The sequence below is a fragment of the Schistocerca nitens genome, chromosome 2 (assembly GCF_023898315.1).
Source record: "Schistocerca nitens isolate TAMUIC-IGC-003100 chromosome 2, iqSchNite1.1, whole genome shotgun sequence".
NCBI lineage: Eukaryota > Metazoa > Arthropoda > Insecta > Orthoptera > Acrididae > Schistocerca > Schistocerca nitens.
Window position 1 is genome coordinate 826,561,137 of NC_064615.1, and position 20,028 is coordinate 826,581,164.

General features: G+C 46.9%; 1 protein-coding gene across 1 annotated transcript in view; it reads right to left on the minus strand.

The window, feature by feature from the left end:
• Positions 1-20,028, minus strand: part of LOC126237096 (1-phosphatidylinositol 4,5-bisphosphate phosphodiesterase epsilon-1-like) — a 428,615-nt gene that overhangs the window by 204,355 nt on the left and 204,232 nt on the right. The window contains exon 5 of the mRNA XM_049946900.1: positions 14,959-15,242. Within this exon, the coding sequence (XP_049802857.1) occupies positions 14,959-15,242 (284 nt within the window). The remainder of the gene's footprint in view (positions 1-14,958; positions 15,243-20,028) is intronic.

Below are 20,028 nucleotides of genomic sequence, written 5' to 3' on the forward strand. Positions count from 1 at the left end.
TTTATGAGTTCCAGCAGCCTTCTCCGGTTGGGAGCAAGTGAATGTTTCAACTCATGCAAGCTCTCAGTAGCGCACTACAAAGTTAATACATTTACCAGGTACCTTTCCAATTACGCACTGATTTCCGGTGGTCCCTGTATGGAGCCAAGCGTTCGTGAAGTGTGTTGGAGAAGACGACTAGCGTGACGTCAAAAGTTCGTTGCAGGGCCCGTATTTCTCTTGGACCCCGACGTTATGGATGCTATTGTCCCTTAGGTGGGTGCCCTCATAATTGAACATCGGCCATTTACAAAGGCATCTACTGCTGAAAAGATCTCACTGAGCTTTGGGATTACAACTGACGTGCAGTGCTCTCGCTACAATTGTGCCATTCTTCGATGAATTCCCGTTCCTCGCACTACTTCCACTGCACGGCAACGCACTATACCCTTTTTCTCTCTTTTCCAAGCCTACATTTCTCTGTTTTCACACTACTGAGTGCATGGGACGGTAGGAGCGTGCAAATGTTCGCTCTGTCGTCACATGGGTGTGCGTCCATATCCATCTAGCAGAGAGCTGGGGCCTCAGCGGTCTTACAGGGATCACAAATTCTCCCATAAGCAATGACATTACAATCCCTTCAGCGATTTTCATTTTACAGCCTCCGGCTGATTTCTTTTTCAATGCCTCTTATAACTGTTAAATTACTTCTCAAATTCCTGATCGAACTGTATGAAGCTTCCTGAATTAATTGTTCTTGGAAGCTATGCTGAAATGAAATACTAAACACTGATGTAAACAAGTCACTATTATTATTATTGTTGTTGTCGTTATTGTGGCGTTGCGCAGTACATGTGCGAATTATCCCCTTCTTGACCCGCGCTGGTGGCGTCATCGAGAATCGTAAAGGGAAGGTGTGTGCAGGCAGTGCGAAGTCGAGTGGTGGAGGCACACACTGACGTCATGGTACACAAGTAATGCGGGGATGTTGAAGTAATTGTCTGGCGAATAGCACTGGTTTGGGTTTTGGACTATGTCAGTGGTAACCTGGAGATTGGTGACTTAATCTGCATGTGCAGATGTCTTGTGAATTGAGAAGGAGAAGCCTGAAGATTATTGGGCTTCCTTATAGGAGTAATGCGATAGCCAGCAAAAGATTGATTTCATACATTAACTTGAAAATTCCCACGTTCACTAATTCTGCTGGGTTTATAAACGTCCGGCATCGGGTGGTTTAAGTTACTGGTGTATTAGAAATGAATAATTATTCACTCTATGAATCTTAAAGCCGATGGGCGTGGTGGTAGGTTACGCCGTCACCAAGGTAGCCCCTATGTGCCGGCAACACATCTAACACCACACAGGACCGAGGTTGCTTATGCCCAAGGCGCAAGAAATGGTAAACATCGGTTGTTTTGGAAACAGACATACCACGTACTACTTCCTGCAGAGGGAGTTCGAGATGGCCTGCAGGAAGTATTACTACAAAACATCTGATTGGCTGGCCAATATTGTTTAAAGGCTAGAACCAGCAGCGGACGTCAGTTCACGCCGAATACCGACATCAAGGACGTCTCCACGGAAGACTACGTCTGTGTCATCGGAATAGCACCCTGGAATTAAGTGTATATGTGTTACCTCGGACTCTTGTGGGAAACTTGGAAGTTATCTTTAGTTGCCTCTAGTAGGAAATTCTTACTGGCATAGCGGTTGTGACTTCTCGTTGTTATTGACTCATTTCCATGTAGACTCACGTAAGTAAAAGTTGTGTTGTAAAAACTTTCAAATTGTCAGTTAGAACAGTATCGAGAAATTAATAGTATGTGATGTTATTCTGCGCCGTCTAATAGTGTTCTCATCTCGCCACAATCTTTCTGAAATTCACACTTTTGTCTACATTTGCTGGTCTGATACGGTATATGCCACTATGTGGGAAAAGGTATTATAAGACCGAAAACTTCTACTACTTGTTGGCATTAGGACACAAGAATTTGTAAAGGATTCCTGCTAGCACCCGAGGTATTTTGTATTTGAGTTAATACTGTATGTAACGCACGTACGGGTTTACCTAAAGGTATTAATATTGTGTGAATATTTAACAGATCATGGACCAGTCATGTGATTACTATAATGAATGAAATCTTTGTCAAAGCCGAAATTATAATTAACTTGTAACTTGGGAGTCGCGGTGACTATCAGTTTTAAGCTCTTTGCTTTCCAAGTGTTAATTACTGTTTCTTTCAAAAAATGGTTCAAATGGCTCTGAGCACTATGGGACTTAACTTCTGAGGTCATCAGTCCCCTAGAACTTAGAACTACTTAAACCTAACTAACCTAAGGACATCAGACTCATCCATGCCCGAGGCAGGATTCGAACCTGCAACCGTAGCGGGACTCATCCATGCCCGAGGCAGGATTCGAACCTGCAACCGTAGCGGTCGCGCGGTTCCAGACTGTAGCGCCTAGAACCGCTCGGCCACCCCAGTCGGCTGTTCCTTTCAGAATGAGTAAAGATATGTCTGACTTATGAGGTGTTGAATGAGTATTGGAAGTCTAATAAATGTTTGGCTTATAAATGAACCGATTTCAGTTGCCGTGGACTGGGTGGGCACGACTGCTAGCAATATCGGGGGCGCAGTCGACTGGGGCCGCTTGGCTGTGTTGATCGAGTTTCGGTCGTAGGAAGCTATCTTACTTGGGTGGAGCCTTGTACTTCATAATAGCTTTAAACAATTGCAATTGCATTCGATTGTGTCATACGTCTGAATATTTACTTGTTTTCAAGGTGCATAAATAGGCTTGTAAAAATTTATTGTTTAATATTGATTGCTCATTTTTGGCTCTGAGCACTGTGGGACTTAACATCTGACGTCATCAGTTCCCTACAGCTTAGAACTACTTAAACGTAACTGACCGAAGGACATCACACACATCCATGCCCGAGGCAGGATTCGAACGTACGATCATAGCAGTTGCGCGGTTCCGGACTGAGGCGCCTAGAACCGCTCGGCCACCGCGGCCCGCGATTGCTCATCGAGTTTGTGTAAGTGATTAGCCTATGATTCTAGAAAGAAAAGAGGTACGTTTACCACCGTGTCGTAAGAACTTAGAAATTGTTGCCGGCCGGTGTGGCCGTGCGGTTCTAAGCGCTTCACTTTGGAACCGCGTGACCGCTACGGTCGCAGGTTCGAATCCTGCCTCGGGCATGGATGTGTGTGATGTCCTTAGGTTATTTAGGTTTAAGTAGTTCTAAGTTCTAGGGGACTGATGACCTCAGAAGTTGAGTCCCATAGTGCTCAGAGCCATTTGAACCATTTTAGAAATTTTACAAGGATTTATGCTCGTGTAAATGAATGGCTCTTTCGAATGAATTTAATTTTATGTTTTTAAATTCCACTGATTGAAAGCAATGGTTTTTGTGCAAGATTTTAATCTAAGTGTTTTTAATTCGTCCGCCTGCAGGCAAAAATTTAGAAAAGTGTGAGTAATGTTTGGGTTTAATAAATGTTTGAAAGTGTTAGTCTGCCTTGTGACACACATTCCTCGCTCCTCTGCCCGATTGGTATGTTATTATATTAATACATTTTACATATTTTATTGACACTGTTATTATTATTAAAATCCTAGGTAATCTACACTCCTGGAAATGGAAAAAAGAACACATTGACACCGGTGTGTCAGACCCACCATACTTGCTCCGGACACTGCGAGAGGGCTGTACAAGCAATGATCACACGCACGGCACAGCGGACACACCAGGAACCGCGGTGTTGGCCGTCGAATGGCGCTAGCTGCGCAGCATTTGTGCACCGCCGCCGTCAGTGTCAGCCAGTTTGCCGTGGCATACGGAGCTCCATCGCAGTCTTTGACACTGGTAGCATGCCGCGACAGCGTGGACGTGAACCGTATGTGCAGTTGACGGACTTTGAGCGAGGGCGTATAGTGGGCATGCGGGAGGCCGGGTGGACGTACCGCCGAATTGCTCAACACGTGGGGCGTGAGGTCTCCACAGTACATCGATGTTGTCGCCAGTGGTCGGCGGAAGGTGCACGTGCCCGTCGACCTGGGACCGGACCGCAGCGACGCACGGATGCACGCCAAGACCGTAGGATCCTACGCAGTGCCGTAGGGGACCGCACCGCCACTTCCCAGCAAATTAGGGACACTGTTGCTCCTGGGGTATCGGCGAGGACCATTCGCAACCGTCTCCATGAAGCTGGGCTACGGTCCCGCACACCGTTAGGCCGTCTTCCGCTCACGCCCCAACATCGTGCAGCCCGCCTCCAGTGGTGTCGCGACAGGCGTGAATGGAGGGACGAATGGAGACGTGTCGTCTTCAGCGATGAGAGTCGCTTCTGCCTTGGTGCCAATGATGGTCGTATGCGTGTTTGGCGCCGTGCAGGTGAGCGCCACAATCAGGACTGCATACGACCGAGGCACACAGGGCCAACACCCGGCATCATGGTGTGGGGAGCGATCTCCTACACTGGCCGTACACCACTGGTGATCGTCGAGGGGACACTGAATAGTGCACGGTACATCCAAACCGTCATCGAACCCATCGTTCTACCATTCCTAGACCGGCAAGGGAACTTGCTGTTCCAACAGGACAATGCACGTCCGCATGTATCCCGTGCCACCCAACGTGCTCTAGAAGGTGTAAGTCAACTACCCTGGCCAGCAAGATCTCCGGATGTGTCCCCCATTGAGCATGTTTGGGACTGGATGAAGCGTCGTCTCACGCGGTCTGCACGTCTAGCACGAACGCTGGTCCAACTGAGGCGCCAGGTGGAAATGGCATGGCAAGCCGTTCCACAGGACTACATCCAGCATCTCTACGATCGTCTCCATGGGAGAATAGCAGCCTGCATTGCTGCGAAAGGTGGATATACACTGTACTAATGGCTCTGAGCACTATGGGACTCAACTGCTGAGGTCATTAGTCCCCTAGAACTTAGAACTAGTTAAACCTAACTAACCTAAGGACATCACAAACATCCATGCCCGAGGCAGGATTCGAACCTGCGACCGTAGCGGTCTTGCGGTTCCAGACTGCAGCGCCTTTAACCACACGGCCACTTCGGCCGGCTACAGTGTACTAGTGCCGACATTGTGCATGCTCTGTTGCCTGTGTCTATGTGCCTGTGGTTCTGTCAGTGTGATCATGTGATGTATCTGACCCCAGGAATGTGTCAATAAAGTTTCCCCTTCCTGGGACAATGAATTCACGGTGTTCTTATTTCAATTTCCAGGAGTGTATGATGCGTTGAAAGTGGGAATGTCAACAAAGTATATTTGAGAGGAAGATTGGATAACAAACTGTGTTCCCCAGCGGAAACTTAACCTGGACAGGACTCTGAAACTTTTTGTGGTGTGGCTGCAGTCGTTGAGGGAACACGTCAGCAAAGCGCCATTATGACGCTCTTCCCTTGACTTCAGTGAACTAATGCAGGAGGTGCATATCACCCAACTCTTCATCAGTAAACAAACTAACATTTCCAGGTAAACAAACCCCGTACAAAATCGAGCAACACTGAATACAAGCTTGGGGTAGAAGTGTAAGGTGGTTATTACTACTGACTGCCGTGAGTGAGTGGACCGAGATTCTTGCCAAACAACACATACAGCGTATATCGTCGACATCTGCACTGTCGTGAAAGTATTTCCAGAGCGATACACATACTGTGCAAAGACAAACATGACAGAGATGAAACGAAATATAGTTATGCTGTGAAGGGTCACCAAAAACAACGGCTCCCTTATACCCAAACACTCAGAAAAAAATTCTCGCGCAACTTCCAAAATTTCGTTCTTGTTCAGTTTCATCCTTCATAAACAGTTTTGCAAGTTTCTTTTGTATTAATTTCCTCGAAGTTTTAATTTTTCCTAGAAACAACGTGTGTAGTGAGCTATGACACTTACAGAGCAAAAATACGGAAACGCCTAAAATATAATAATGTAGCAAAACCGTTGGCATTGAAAAAGCTTCCAATCATCTCGAAATCGATGAATACAGGTCAGACTGTAGTGGACTGTTAAGGCAGCCAGTCCACAGAGACGGGTAGCCGAAAGGGCACACGTACACACACGCCGACTGGCGCGAAGTCTGGAACAGGATTCGTAATGAATGTGATAAAGAAAAGAACGTAGCTACTAGAACACTTAACTTTTATATCGTCCTTTGGTATACAGCATTCTTGATGATACAAGTGAGACTATCTTGAGATACATGCAATGGTACAAATGGCGCCTTGCTAGGTCGTAGCCCTTAACTTAGCTGAAGGCTATTCTAACTGTCTCTCGGCAATTGAGAGAAAGGCTTCGTCAGTGTAGTCGCTAGCAACGTCGTCGTACAACTGGGGCGAGTGCTCGTACGTCTCTCGAGAACTGCCTTGTGGTGGCGCTCGGTCTGCGATCCTGACAGTGGCGACACGCGGGTCCTACATGTACTAATGGACCACGGCCGATTTAAACTACCACCTAGCAAGTGTGGTGTCTAGTGGTGACACCACACAGACAACTCTTATACCATACTTCCTGCAAAATAGCGGCTAATTCAGGTTACCATGATCTACGTGTATGGCTCAATAATTTTGAGATCTGCTGAATGTGGTGGCCAGGAGTCATTCATCCCCGTCCTCACAAAATCATTCACGACCGATGCAATGTGAGATTCTTGAAAAGGGGCTTCGTCTTAGAGCACAACAGTACCATTGGGGAACAAATATTGTATCATGTGATGGATCACATCAGCCAAAATGGTCACATAATCCTCGGCAATTATGTGACCTCGCAAACCATGGGATTTATGGAATACCACGACATGGCTGCCCACATCATCAACGAAAGTCGGTATGTTTCAGTCTTGGGACGTAAACTTGGCCAGAAGTTGGAAACAGTATGAAAGAAGACTGGCCGACCAAATGAATTTTTTCCACTGCTCCAAACTCCACGTTTTATGGCTTCGGTGAGTGGTTTTGGAAATCCAGCTCGCCGTGCAATCCTCAGCTTCTGGAGCTACCTTTGTGTTGTTATGATGCTGACAAAGTTCACGAGTGTCAAATTCAGTTCTGCAGTGACTTTTGCAGCTGTCGTTCTTTTATTTTTCGTCATAGATGTCTCCAATGACCGCCTGTTACGATCACTCAACACACACTTCCCTGCACGTTGTGACTCATGGGATAATGCTCTTCCGCTTTCCCTACATGCTGTGAAAAACTACGATAGGTGCCTCTTGAAACCCCAAACACTTTGGTCCACTTGGAGTCAGCTAGTCGCTGGAAAAGATGACTGAATAATTATGCGGATGAGTTGTGCATAGCTTTTAGCTTACTGGACACGGGCTCCAGGGTCGCTCCTATTTATCAGACCATTAGAGAAGGTTATGCTTTCCATGTCCTGATATGCCGGCCGGAGTGGCCGAGCGGCTCTAGGCGCTACAGTCTGGAACCACGCGACCGCTACGGTCGCAGCTTCGAATCCTGCCTCGGGCATGGATGTGTGTGATGTCCTTAGGTTAGTTAGGTTTAAGTAGTTCTAAGTTCTAGGGGACTGATGACCTTAGAAGTTAAGTCCCAAAGTGCTCAGAGCCATTTGAACCATTTGTGGAATGATGTAATTGCATTGTTCTGGTATAAGATAAAACTACAATGTAACAGCATTTCATAAACTTTTAGAAATACAAAGAGGTCCCATTAGAACTAACGGATGCGGTACACTTGCCGAGAACAGTCAATACGGCTTACAGCACAACACCAACAGATTTTTATTACGTGCTGCATCTACGGACAATAATAAAGGAGTGTATCTTCATCTCTTTACTGCATTCTGTAGGTCATTTATAACAGCAAACATAAGAGATCCGTTTCACAGTAACGAAAATCAACAAGAGCTCGTATATCTTTAGGTATGCGTTTTAGAGCCCACGTTTAGCGGACGTTTTTATCTTGTTTCGGTCCATACTACCAGCTCTAAAAATGGAATATCTTTCTTAACTCCGCCTGGAACCGCGCGACCGCTACGGTCGCAGGTTCGAATCCTGCCTCGGGCATGGATGTGTGTGATGTCCTTAGGTTAGTTAGGTTTAAGTAGTTCAAAGTTCTAGGAGACTGATAACCTCAGAAGTTAAGTCCCATAGTGCTCAGAGCCATTTTTTTAACATCCTGTGTGTGTAAATGATACGTAAATTGTAAACAGAGACACAAAGGATGACTTTGTAAAACACGAGGATATGAACAAGCACTTGACACATTGCCGAAATCACCTGATAGTGTAAAAATAATTGACTATGGCCATATTAAAACTGAGGCGGAAAATAGAATTGGTAAGTATTGATAACAGTCATAGGATAGAACCGTGAAACATCCGGTCAGTGCGCGGACTGAAACGAGGTGATCTACGGTGATCCTGTGGGTTGGTTAGCTTTCCCTTCCTACATGGCTGCCTCCCTCTAGTAGCACTGTACGACCCGGACGCTGCACGTGCGTGGTCTAGTTAATTGCTTGTTTCCATTCTCCTGGCCAAATTTCCTCCCGCTACTCAAGCCGCGGGCCTCGTCAACGGCGAGGCGAGTTCCCCACCGGATGTGGGTTGCCGGAAGTACTACGTGCTCAGACCAGGCACTGTTTGAGCGAGCGCACGCCCCGAGCGTAATTCTTGTAATGGCCCGGGCGCTCCCGGGTTATCACATTATGAACGCAGAGGGCGACGCGACGCGACACCGCCGCCATCCGGCAGTCTGCCCTGCTGCCTCGGATTCTTCCTGCGACACCGCGGCCGCGTTTAACAGTCCCCTATGAGAGCGACACAGCGTGAACATGAGAGTCTGACGCGCCGGCAACAGCGCGGTCAGTAACAAGCACATAAACTGAAGCGCCAAAGAAAGTGGTATAGGCAGGCTTATTCAATTACATAGATATGTAAACAGGCAGAATGCGACGCTCCGGTCGGCAACGTCCATATAACACAAGTGTCTGGCACAATTATTAGATCGGTTACCGCTGGTTCAATGGCAGGTTATCAAGATTTAAGTGAGTTTGAACACCGCATATGTTCGACGGCAACGCGCAGTAACCACACACAGATGGCAAGTGGTAGCACTAGCAGTGAAGTATATACACTGAAGCGCCAAGAAAATTGGTATAGGCATGCCTATTCAAATACAGAGATATGTAAACAGGCAGAATACGGCACTGCGGTCGGCAACGCCTATATAAGGCAACAAGCGTCTAGCGCAGTTGTTAGACCGGTTACTGCTGTTATAATGGCAGGTGATAAAGATTGAAGTGAGTTTGAACGTGGTGCTATAGTCGGCGCACGAGCGATGGAACACAGCATCTCCGAGGTAGCGATGAAGTGGGGATTTTCCCGTACGACCATTTCGAGAGTGCACCGGGAATATGAGGAACCTGGTAAAACATCAAATCTCCGACATCGCTGCGGCCAGGTAAAGATCCTGCAAGAACGGGACCAACGACGACTGAAGAGAGTCGTTCAACGTGACAGAAGTGCAACCCTTCCGCAAATTGCTGCAGATTTCAGTGCTGGACCATCAACAAGTGTCGACGAGCGAATCATTCAACGAAACATCATCGATATTGGCTTTCGGGGCCGAAAACCCTCTCGTGTGCCCTCGATGACTGCACGACACAAAGCTTTACTCCTCACCCGGGTCCTTCAACACCGACTTTGGACTGTCGATGACTGGAAACACGTTGCCTGATCGGACGAGTCTCGTTTCAAATTGTATCGAGCGGATGGCCGCGTACGGGTATGGAGACAACCTCATGAATCCATGAACCCTGCATGTCAGCAAGGGACTGTTCAAGCTGGTGGATGCTCTTTAATTGTATGGGACGTATGCAGTTGGAGTGATATGCGACCCCTGATACGTCGAGACAAGATTCTGATAGGTGACACGCAAGTACCATCCAGTCTGATCAGCTGCATCCTTTCATGTCCATTGTGCATTCGGACGGACTTGTGTAATTCTAGCACGACAATGCGACACCTCACACGTCCAGAATTGCTACAGAGTGTCTCCAGGAACACTTTCCTGAGTTTAAACACTTCCTCTGGCCACCACCTCCCCAGACACGAACGTTATTGAGTGTATCTGGGATGCCTTGCAACGTGCTGTTTAGAAGAGATATGCACCCCCTCGTACTCTTACGGATTTATGGACAGCCCTGCAGGATCAATGGTGTCAATTCCCTCCAGCACTACTTCGGACATTAGTCGAGTACATGCCACGTCGTGTTGCAGCACTTCTGCGTGCTCGCGGGGGCCCTACACGATATGAGGCAGGTGTACCAGTTTCTTTGGCTCTTCACTGTAGTAACTAACTGCAAGAACCAAACGCTTCTGTAGTCCTAACCGACTGTCGCCAAATACGGATCACTCCGAATTTCCCTAAGATCCCATTTTACAGATCTGCACCCCCTTTCCCATTCAGCTATCTTTCAGTCCATTTTTCTCCCCTCCTCCTCCTTCTTCGTTTGCTTCCTCTTCCCTTTTCGATTTGCCCTTTCTTGTTCTTTTTTTCGCCTCTCAAAAACCCGTGGCTATATGGAAACGGCGCCCAGGCCACGCACCTTGGCTGCCATAGCTCACTTGCGCTACCGGATACAATGACTGTAAATAGTGACGTAAAAGTCGGGGAGACAGAAGATGAGGGCAGTTCATCTTGTAACTATTCCCTTTCTCGTGGAAGGGTTTATCCTGTGGAACTACTGGTTACAAATAGGTAAACAGTTTGAGGGGGAGTAGAGGGGATGGATGGAATTTTTGGAAGGCTAGGAAGGCGAACTGGAGGTCGCTGACAGGACGAGGGTATTTAGGCTGTTTCACTCATGTGCTGTGGGGCATGACCGCCCGCGGGCGCCTATCAGCCCGCACTCTGGACAGTCGTAGGTCATAGGTCACCAATCAAGTGGCCTTACTACATTGTATTCACATCTTTTTCTGTTGAGTGCGTACAACTCTCTCTCGCCCCAGCTACATCCAGACAGATGCTTCGTGCTTTATTAACAACAGACTATACCATTTCGTCAGAGTTTTGAGACGAAGATTCAGGACCTGTGTAACCTAAAAAACTGACATCAAATTATTTAGCTCTTTTTTTCCGATGAACCATTTAAGGTAGCTACCTTTGGAAACGAAATTAAAAACGACTGATTTACAATACTGCACTTTGCTCAATTATAAGTACTACAGTTGCAAAACTCTGTTACGATGGTATTGTGATGCACATATAGAAGACGTTTCTGATCTACTCTCAATGCAGCTGACATCTTGTCTATGGATCAACATATTGTTCTGAATAACTTTACTCTGTCAAGAAGAAGATGGAAACTGCAGAGCCCAGATTGATTATTCCAAATTGAAGGGCATCTTCGTCTTGCGGCAACAAACGGATTAGAGAAAAAAAAATTGTCGCTTGTGAATAAAAAGAAACTGTACAACCACAGAAGTATTAAAATGTTAGCGTTTCTCTTTACTTTGACTGATTTTTAAGCTAAACACTTGATTTTCCAATCGTACTTGCTCGGTCTAGTTCCCTCACTAAACGCTTTTGAAATTCGCAGAGCGTTCGCTGCCCGTGCCCTAGCCATTTGCCCATCCCCTGCTTGTGAGCGGCCGGCTCCACGACTGCCCGAGGTCGAGCAGTTCGCCCACGCCTGGCCCACCTCTGATTGCTGGCGCCCACCTGCCAGTGATCAGGCACTCGAGAGTGTAGAATAGGAAACTGGTGCTATTATGTGGACAGTGTTGAACGACTGTGCGCTGTAACAGAGACGGCAAAAAACGAATCCCTGACAGTTGCAGTGGACTTAGGACGGCTGCTTTACATGTCTATCTCAGTCAATCACTTAAAGCGATTTTGTGTACGTCTGTGGCAAAGCCTCATTGTTGTCGCACCTCTAAAGACGACTATTGTTTTCACCTGCAACCGTTAGGGCTTCGTAGCCGAAAACTGACTACAGTGCTGCCAACTGTCAGCGATCTCCTTCCTCTACTGTACACCCATCTGCCCACTGCTGCCTGTGGGTGCCTGGATCGCCGACTGCCTGTGCTTGAGCAATGGCGCAGTCTACTTTCGTAAAACGGGACATTTACTGTAATACAAGCACCGACTGAAAATTTGTGCAGAAAAGGAAATTTTTAACAAACATTGAAAATGCAACAGAATTTCTAAAAATACGTAAGGGCCAAATAAAGAAGGTTCAATCAATTTCACGTCTTGGATAGATAATATAAGAAAATAGTTCGGAAAAGACGCTGTAGATGAAACGATAGATGAAATGGGAAGGAGATATGGAGTAACTATAGACATTTGCAATCAAAACGAAAAACTAAGGCATTACAATATAGTAGTAAAGCTAGAATATCTATATGCAAGTGAATTTCTAGCATTAAAGTACAATTTAGGTAAATTAGGAATAGCAGAAAGTCAAATCGTCACAAAAATATCAGGATAACAAAAAACTATGGAAATTACTAAGTAATGATACAATTTATCGATACATAGTAAACATATCAGAAGTAATGGCAAAAATGGTGTTTCTGATAATTTATACCGGATGCAAGACAGAGGTTAGTCAATAATATCTTCAAACATTTAGTGTTAAAAAGTCTACAAGTCAGATGCACAAAAAAAAAAAAAGAGAGAGAGAGAGAGAGAGAGAGAGAGAGAAAGAGGGGGGCGGGGGATTTAGAAGAAAGCAATACACTGGCCTGCAAAACTTAAGGACAAAAGTGGCTTTTGTTTTGCATGATGCGTTGTTGCTCGATGAAACTTGGACCACACAGGAAGAACTGTGCAGTATAATCCAATAGCCAACCAAGAGAAATACGTAATGAGACGAACAGAAACGACACTTTTATTCAAAGACAATAATTACACTAAAGTCACGGCGAACCATGATGGTCCCCTGGAAATTAAGAAGGGCGGTTATAGGCGCTTCAGTCCGGAACCGCGCTGCTGTTACGGTCGCAGGTTCGAATCCTGCCTCGGGCATGGATATGTGTGATGTCCTTAGGTTAGTTAGGTTTAAGTGGTTCTCAGTCTAGGGGACTGATGACCTCAGATGTTAAGTCCCGTAGTGCTTAGAGCCATTTGAACCATTTTGAACGAAAGGAGGGAAATGGTTGTTATTAGGGTGAGTGATCACCACGCACAGCACTGTATGCTCTGCAACGTGCTCCCATGCTGGCGACAAGGCTGGTAAGGAGTTCTTGTGGTAGGGCCTTCAATTCCTCCACTGGCGCCGTTGTCACCTGCTGGACGGTCGCTGGTGCATGTGGACGTTCTGCAGTACGTCTCTCCAACACTTCCCACACGTTCTAGATGGGACTTAAGCCGGGGGAAATGGGCAGGTCAGTCCATTCTCCAAGTATCATTTCTTTCCAAGAGCGACTCCACCTACACTGTTCTATGTGGCCGCACACTGTCATCCATGAAAATGAAGTTACGGCCGAATGCACCCCTGAAAAGACGCTCACGGGGAAGGGTACAGTCTCACAATAACGGCGACTGGTGAGTGCTCGGAGGACAGTACGACAGTGCAACATTATGCCTCCACACACAATTATACATGGACCAACTAAACGAACATGTTTCAGAATGATCGTGGACGCATTGCGTGTTCTCAATTCTCGCCATATAAGGGTGCATCCAGAGTCACTACTCAGAATGAATCTGCTCTCAGCCGGGAAGAGCACGCGACACCAGTCCTCGATGGTCCAGTCCCTCCGCTCTTGGCACCACTGCAAACGGTGACACCCACCTGCTGCTCTCAATGGAACACAACAAACTGATCGTCGGGAAAAGAGACCACCCCCATTTAGTCACCGAGCCAGAGTGGAGCATGAGATTGTGTGCGTTGCAGTCCCGTTAAATGTGGTTACAATTGCACCCGCTGTTTGACGTTGATACATTCTAGCCTGTTGTACAACATAGTTGTCATCTGCTTCTGTAGCTTACCATGGTCGACTACTTACTCTCCTTCGGCCAGCAGTGTCTTTAGTTCCGAATGCTTCCCACACACGTGAAACAATATTGTGAACAGTACGATACGCCTGGGCTGCACTCGGCACACTTCGTTCTACTTCCAGTTTCCCGACCATTTTTCCATATGTGAAGTCGTCCAAATGTTGTCTCTGGGTCATACTGTAATGAAGAACACCACAACTGTGCACCGTAACTGTTCGTTGATTGACATATGTTGTCTTTTCCTGTCCATTCAACTCCTTCGTGTTGAGAACCCAGCCTCATTTGACGCTATATTCGCGGTATGTGGCATCGAACCTTCTGTGGACGATCAGGATACCTTTGGCAAGATGCTCCCGCACTTTCCTTCATTTCCATCGTGTTGTTAATATGTTGTGTTACTTTGTTCATCTTGTCAAATGGTTCAAATGGCTCTGAGCACTATGGGACTTAACATCTAAGGTCATCAGTCCCCTAGAACTTAGAACTACTTAAACCTAACTAACCTAAGGATATCACACATATCCATGCCCAAGGCAGGATTCGAACCTGCGACCGTAGCGGACACGCGGTTCCAGACAGAAGCGCCTAGAGCCGCTCGGCCACAGCGGCCGGCTCCATCTTGTCCTTACGTTTTGCAGAGCAGTGAACAGAAGGTGAAGAAACATCTAACAGAGAAGTGTTTAGAGAAGAAGTATTGAATTTGTAAGGATTTGAAGGTAGTAGAGCGAAAAAATGAACTCGTCTGAAGTGATCAGGAGACAGGAAGGAGAAACGCAGTGAACAGATGAAAGAGTGCTGGAAGAAAATAAGAGAACAATGACATGGTGCTTTGTCGGTCCAGCCGAGAGGAAAGAAATGCAAAGGATGGGGCACAGGCTGTGGTGAAGGATACAGGAGTTGGTGCTTCCTATAGGGCGGGCAGTTGAACAGAAAGTTGACCTCCTCTGTAAGCAGAAGGTGAGGGATGACCAGAGCGAGGCACTGACCTCGTTGAAGCGCTTGATGAGGCTGCGCACGGAGGGCCTCTGCGCGCCGTGTCCCGGTCCCGCCTGCTGCTGGTGCTCGCCGCTGCTGGGGCTGCCGCTGCTCGAGCCCAGGTCGAGCGTGACCTGGCGCAGGTAGTCGATGGGCGGCACCTGGTAGAAGAGGCGGTGCTCGGCGTCCGCCAGCCGCAGCGCCACCTCCTCGGGCACGTGCAGCAGGCGGTGCAGCGCCTCGAGCTCCTCGGCCGCCACCACCTGCAGGGTCAGCAGCGACCGCTTCACCAGCTCTGGAACACCCCGCCACATCCACCAGTGGAGCCCATGAGGCTCGGCCACGGGCCCCGTCCTGCGCACAAGCCAAACGCGGCCCCCGGCTGCAACGCTAACCGGCCGACCCTGCCCACACATGATGGCGGCGCGCGGTGCTCCTCCAAGGCGGGCCGTCTGCAGACCCTCCCATTTACGTGCTCACCCGTCTTACGCGCCACAACTTAACGATCTCCCAACAACACTTTATAGGGGAGAATCTTTCCAACGAATTTCATCTTCCCGATTTATCAGCCAATAATTCATTGGTCTCTATGGAACCCTAGCGCTAGTTTTCTACTTGGCCAGAAGACAATAAGTTGGAAACTCGCCGGAACGGTGCAGCAGAACGAAGCTGTTGCTCGGCTGACAAGACACGAGCTTAAAAGTTTTATGCAGGGTGTATCATCACTGCCAGCGAAGGCTTTTACGTGTCAAAATATACGTTAATCTTACAGTTTGTATGTATTGTATTTATCGTATGTTAACCGGGGACCTAGAAACGACGGAGAGGCTCCGTCACCGCCGCAGCCGCAGTGGTCCACAACCCCACGACGACTACCGCACTCCACTTCACCCCTCCACCGCCCCCACACCGAACCCAGGGTTATTGTGCGGTTCGGCCCCCCGTGGACCCCCCAGGGAACGTCTCACACCAGATGAGTGTAACCCCTATGTTTGTGTGGTAGAGTAATGGTGGTGTACGTGGAGAACTTGTTTGCGCAGCAATCGCCGACATAGTGTAACTGAGGCGGAATAAGGGGAACCAGCCCGCATTCACCGTGGCAGATGGAAAACCGCCTAATAACCATCCACAGACTGGCCAGCTCATCGGACCTCGACCCAAGTCCGCCGGGCGGATTCGTGCCGGGAACCAGGCGCTCCATCCCGCCCGGAAAGCCGTGCGTTAGACCGCACGGCCAACCGGGCAGGCTAGTCTTACAGTTAGTCATAGAGTTTTAACTATGCTACTGCTTGTTTGCTTTTGGCTCTGGATCTTCGGCTTACATTTGTTGAACGATTTTTTTCCTATTTTAGTTCCGTCAGACGTGTAGTTGGCACTGTCAAAGGTGCAACCTCCACCTCTGGTGATTAACAGACCGTCGCCAGCAGTGGAGGGTGAACTTTCGACAGTGCGAGTCACTTTCGGTGACGAAATATAGGTCTAGGATCCCGAGACCAGTCAATAAGTGGACTCGAAAGCCTCGACAATTTTGTTTTAATTATCAGCTGGACAATAACAAAATTACATAATTAAGTTTTTGGTTATTTGCAGGATCGCGAAATTCTGGTACATAGTGAACTCCCCGCGCCACAGTCCCATGAAACGCCAATTGAAGAGGCAAAAATTGTGCAGCCCAAAGTGGAGTAACGTGCGGTAAATTCGTATTCTGCAGCAGTGGAAATGTTGCAGTTGCGTCCGGGTAAACCAACTGACTTCTTTAGCAGTGTGGTCCATTCTAATAGGGCCGAAACAATTCCGCTGCTTCCGGAAACTAATTAGCACACGATACTCCACTTTAGGAACAGGCTTAGTCTCTTTGTTTTGACTGATCTAGTGGCGTAATAAGGTACTGTAGCGAGACGACTACGATTTGTATCGAGACTACGGAATTGTACCTGCACTTAACCAATAAATTAACAACATAAATTTATGTTTTCGAGGTAGTAAGTAAGCCCTTACGTCTACCCACTGTAGAAACACAACATAGCTAGTGAACATGGGTCCATAATACTGTGAATGTGTAGTTACGAGCCACCACTGACTGAGGTATGGAGTAGTGTCCGTCGCCGATGTCGCTAACGCATGCTTGCGCGCTTGCTCTCGATCCGGAGGCAAGGCTGTTCGAATCCTTGTGGTGGATGATATTTTCGGTACCAATATTTGGCTTACGAGGGGAGGAGAGTTGGTGATGTAAAGCTCCTAATCACCAGTCTCATGAAGTAAGGGCAGATTACGGTATTGATGGTATTCTGTCCATGAGATGGGCTTGCTAAGACGGCGCCCACTGGGTGCTACTGGAGAGCAGTACGCTATGTCCCAGCACCGGGTTTCACCCTCTTCCTTCAGTCATCATCATCATCATCATCATCATCGTACATCCCAAACATAACACTAAACGCAAGGCCGTTAAACTCATCTACAGTGAAGAAATACACATAAGATACACCTCTCCATATACGCGTGGAAAAGGAAGGAATGGAAATCTTTCCGACTCCCGCTTCCGAACATGGGATCTCTCACCCAGCAATCCCTTAGGACTTTACTTTCTTTATAGCTCAAATCTAGAGTAAGCGCACTACATGAAGTCCGCGAGTCGCCACTTCAGTTTCGTATCTCATTGAATGTGTAGTTATGGGCAATAGGGTATTTTTCATTGGTCGACACATTCTTCCAAAAAATGTGATAGATGAGCGTACTTTGGGTTTCTGTTGCACGGTCTTCCAAGACTACTTGAGGACGTTCCCCTTAAGCAATATGGTACATGCATGATGGGCGGACACATTTTGCTCATGACATCTAGCGCGCCAATAGGGCTCAACGTGGATAGGTCAGCAGGGCCTGTAGCCTCTCCTCTGAGATCACCTGACCTCAGTGCTCTCGTTTTGTTTGTCGAGATAGTGTCTGTAGTGTACAGCATTCCCGTTGACACGGTTTAAGAACTGCAGCAGCACATTCCACGGCCGTATCAAAGTTTGCGAGATATTGGAAAGAATTCGTAACTCACTCCACTGACGAGAGCAGTTTAGCGTCCAAATACGTCAATGAGAGGTAAGTACGAAAGTCCAATGAATTGCAAACCTTAACATGTTGAAGTAGAACTGTATTTTACGAGGGCGTGCTAAAATTAATACCTCCGAATATTTTTATGAAAACTATTAGAGCCTTTATAATGCAGCAAAATTTATTCTTCATTGCTACATATTTATTTCTGAAGATAGTCACCTTGGTGACGAACACATTTCTTCCACCCAGAGAGCAGTTCGTTGGTACCGTCAATGTACAATGTTTGACTTTGTTGACTAAAGCACGGCGTCACCTCTGCTCCCACCACTTCGTGTCACTGTCGAAGTGAAATCCTCGAAGAAGTTCTCTAATTTTTGTATCGGGTGAGCGAAGTTGGGATTGTATGTAGAATATTCGACAGGGAACCCAAGGCGTCGAATTGCTGCAGATGTCGCAGAGCTGGTGTGTGGTGTGGCATTGTCATGCTGAAGGAAAGGGTGCTACATCTGTGGACGAGCTCTTCGAATTCGGCCTTTCAGTTTTGTGAATGTCTCTCACGCACTGACATAGTTACGCGGAAAATTGCGACGTTACACGCTACAATTCGGAGCCCTCTAGTGGTAAAGGGTTACAACTTACGTCAGTGAAGCGGGAAGGTCGACCGAGTAATATGCATGACTTAAATACCTCAACTCTTAATGAGAACAGAACAAAAAATTCTGAGGCATAACTTTTCAGCACTGCCTCGAACGTTAAGGTAGGCCACGGGTGAAACTTGAGCTCAACAATATGGGGATTTAATCCAAAATATTATATTTTAAATCCATTTGTAGAAGATACGACATAACTTCATGCGGAATTCAATGGTGGCACGTACCAGTCTCGTTTGCGGACTCAAATTTCCTCAACTTTTTCGCTTCTATTTTGGTATACTTTCAGCCGTGCCTGTTAATCACGATAAACCCTGTACAAAAGTGTCAGCAGCCCTCTTAGGTAGTTGGTTGAAGTTGCTGTTGTGCGCTGCAAAGTGCCGTTTTTTTTTGTCATCAGTCTACTGACTGGTTTGATGCGGCCCGCCACGAATTCCTTTCCTGTGCTAACCTCTTCATCTCAGAGTAGCACTTGCAACCTACGTCCTCCATTATTTGCTTGACGTATTCCAATCTCTGTCTTCCTCTACAGTTTTTGCCCTCTACAGCTCCCTCTAGTACCATGGAAGTCATTCCCTCATGTCTTAGCAGATGTCCTATCATCCTGTCCCTTCTCGTTATCAGTGTTTTCCACATATTCCTTTCCTCTCCGATTCTGCGTAGAACCTCCTCATTCCTTACCTTATCAGACCACCTAATTTTCAACATTCGTCTATAGCACCACATCTCAAATGCTTCGATTCTCTTCTGTTCCGGTTTTCCCACAGTCCATGTTTCACTACCATACAATGCTGTACTCCAGACGTACATCCTCAGAAATTTCTTCCTCAAATTAATGCCGGTATTTGATATTAGTAGACTTCTCTTGGCCAGAAATGCCTTTTTTGCCATAGCGAGTCTGCTTTTGATGTCCTCCTTGCTCCGTCCGTCATTGGTTATTTTACTGCCTTAACTTCATTGACATCGTGACCATCAATCCTGATGTTAAGTTTCTCGCTGTTCTCATTTCTACTACTTCTCATTACCTTCGTCTTTCTCCGATTTACTCTCAAACCATGCTGTGTACTCATTAGACTGTTCATTCCATTCAGCAGATCATTTAATTCTTCTTCACTTTCACTCAGGATAGCAATGTCATCAGCGAATCGTATCATTGATATCCTGTCACCTTGTATTTTAATTCCACTCCTGAACCTTTCTTTTATTTCCATCATTGCTTCCTCGATGTACAGATTGAAGAGTAGGGGTGAAAGGCTACAGCCTTGTCTTAAACCCTTCTTAATACAAGCACTTGGTTCTTGATCGTCCACTCTTATTATTCCCTCTTGGTTGTTGTACATATTGTATATGACCCGTCTCTCCCTATAGCTTACCCCTACTTTTTTCAGA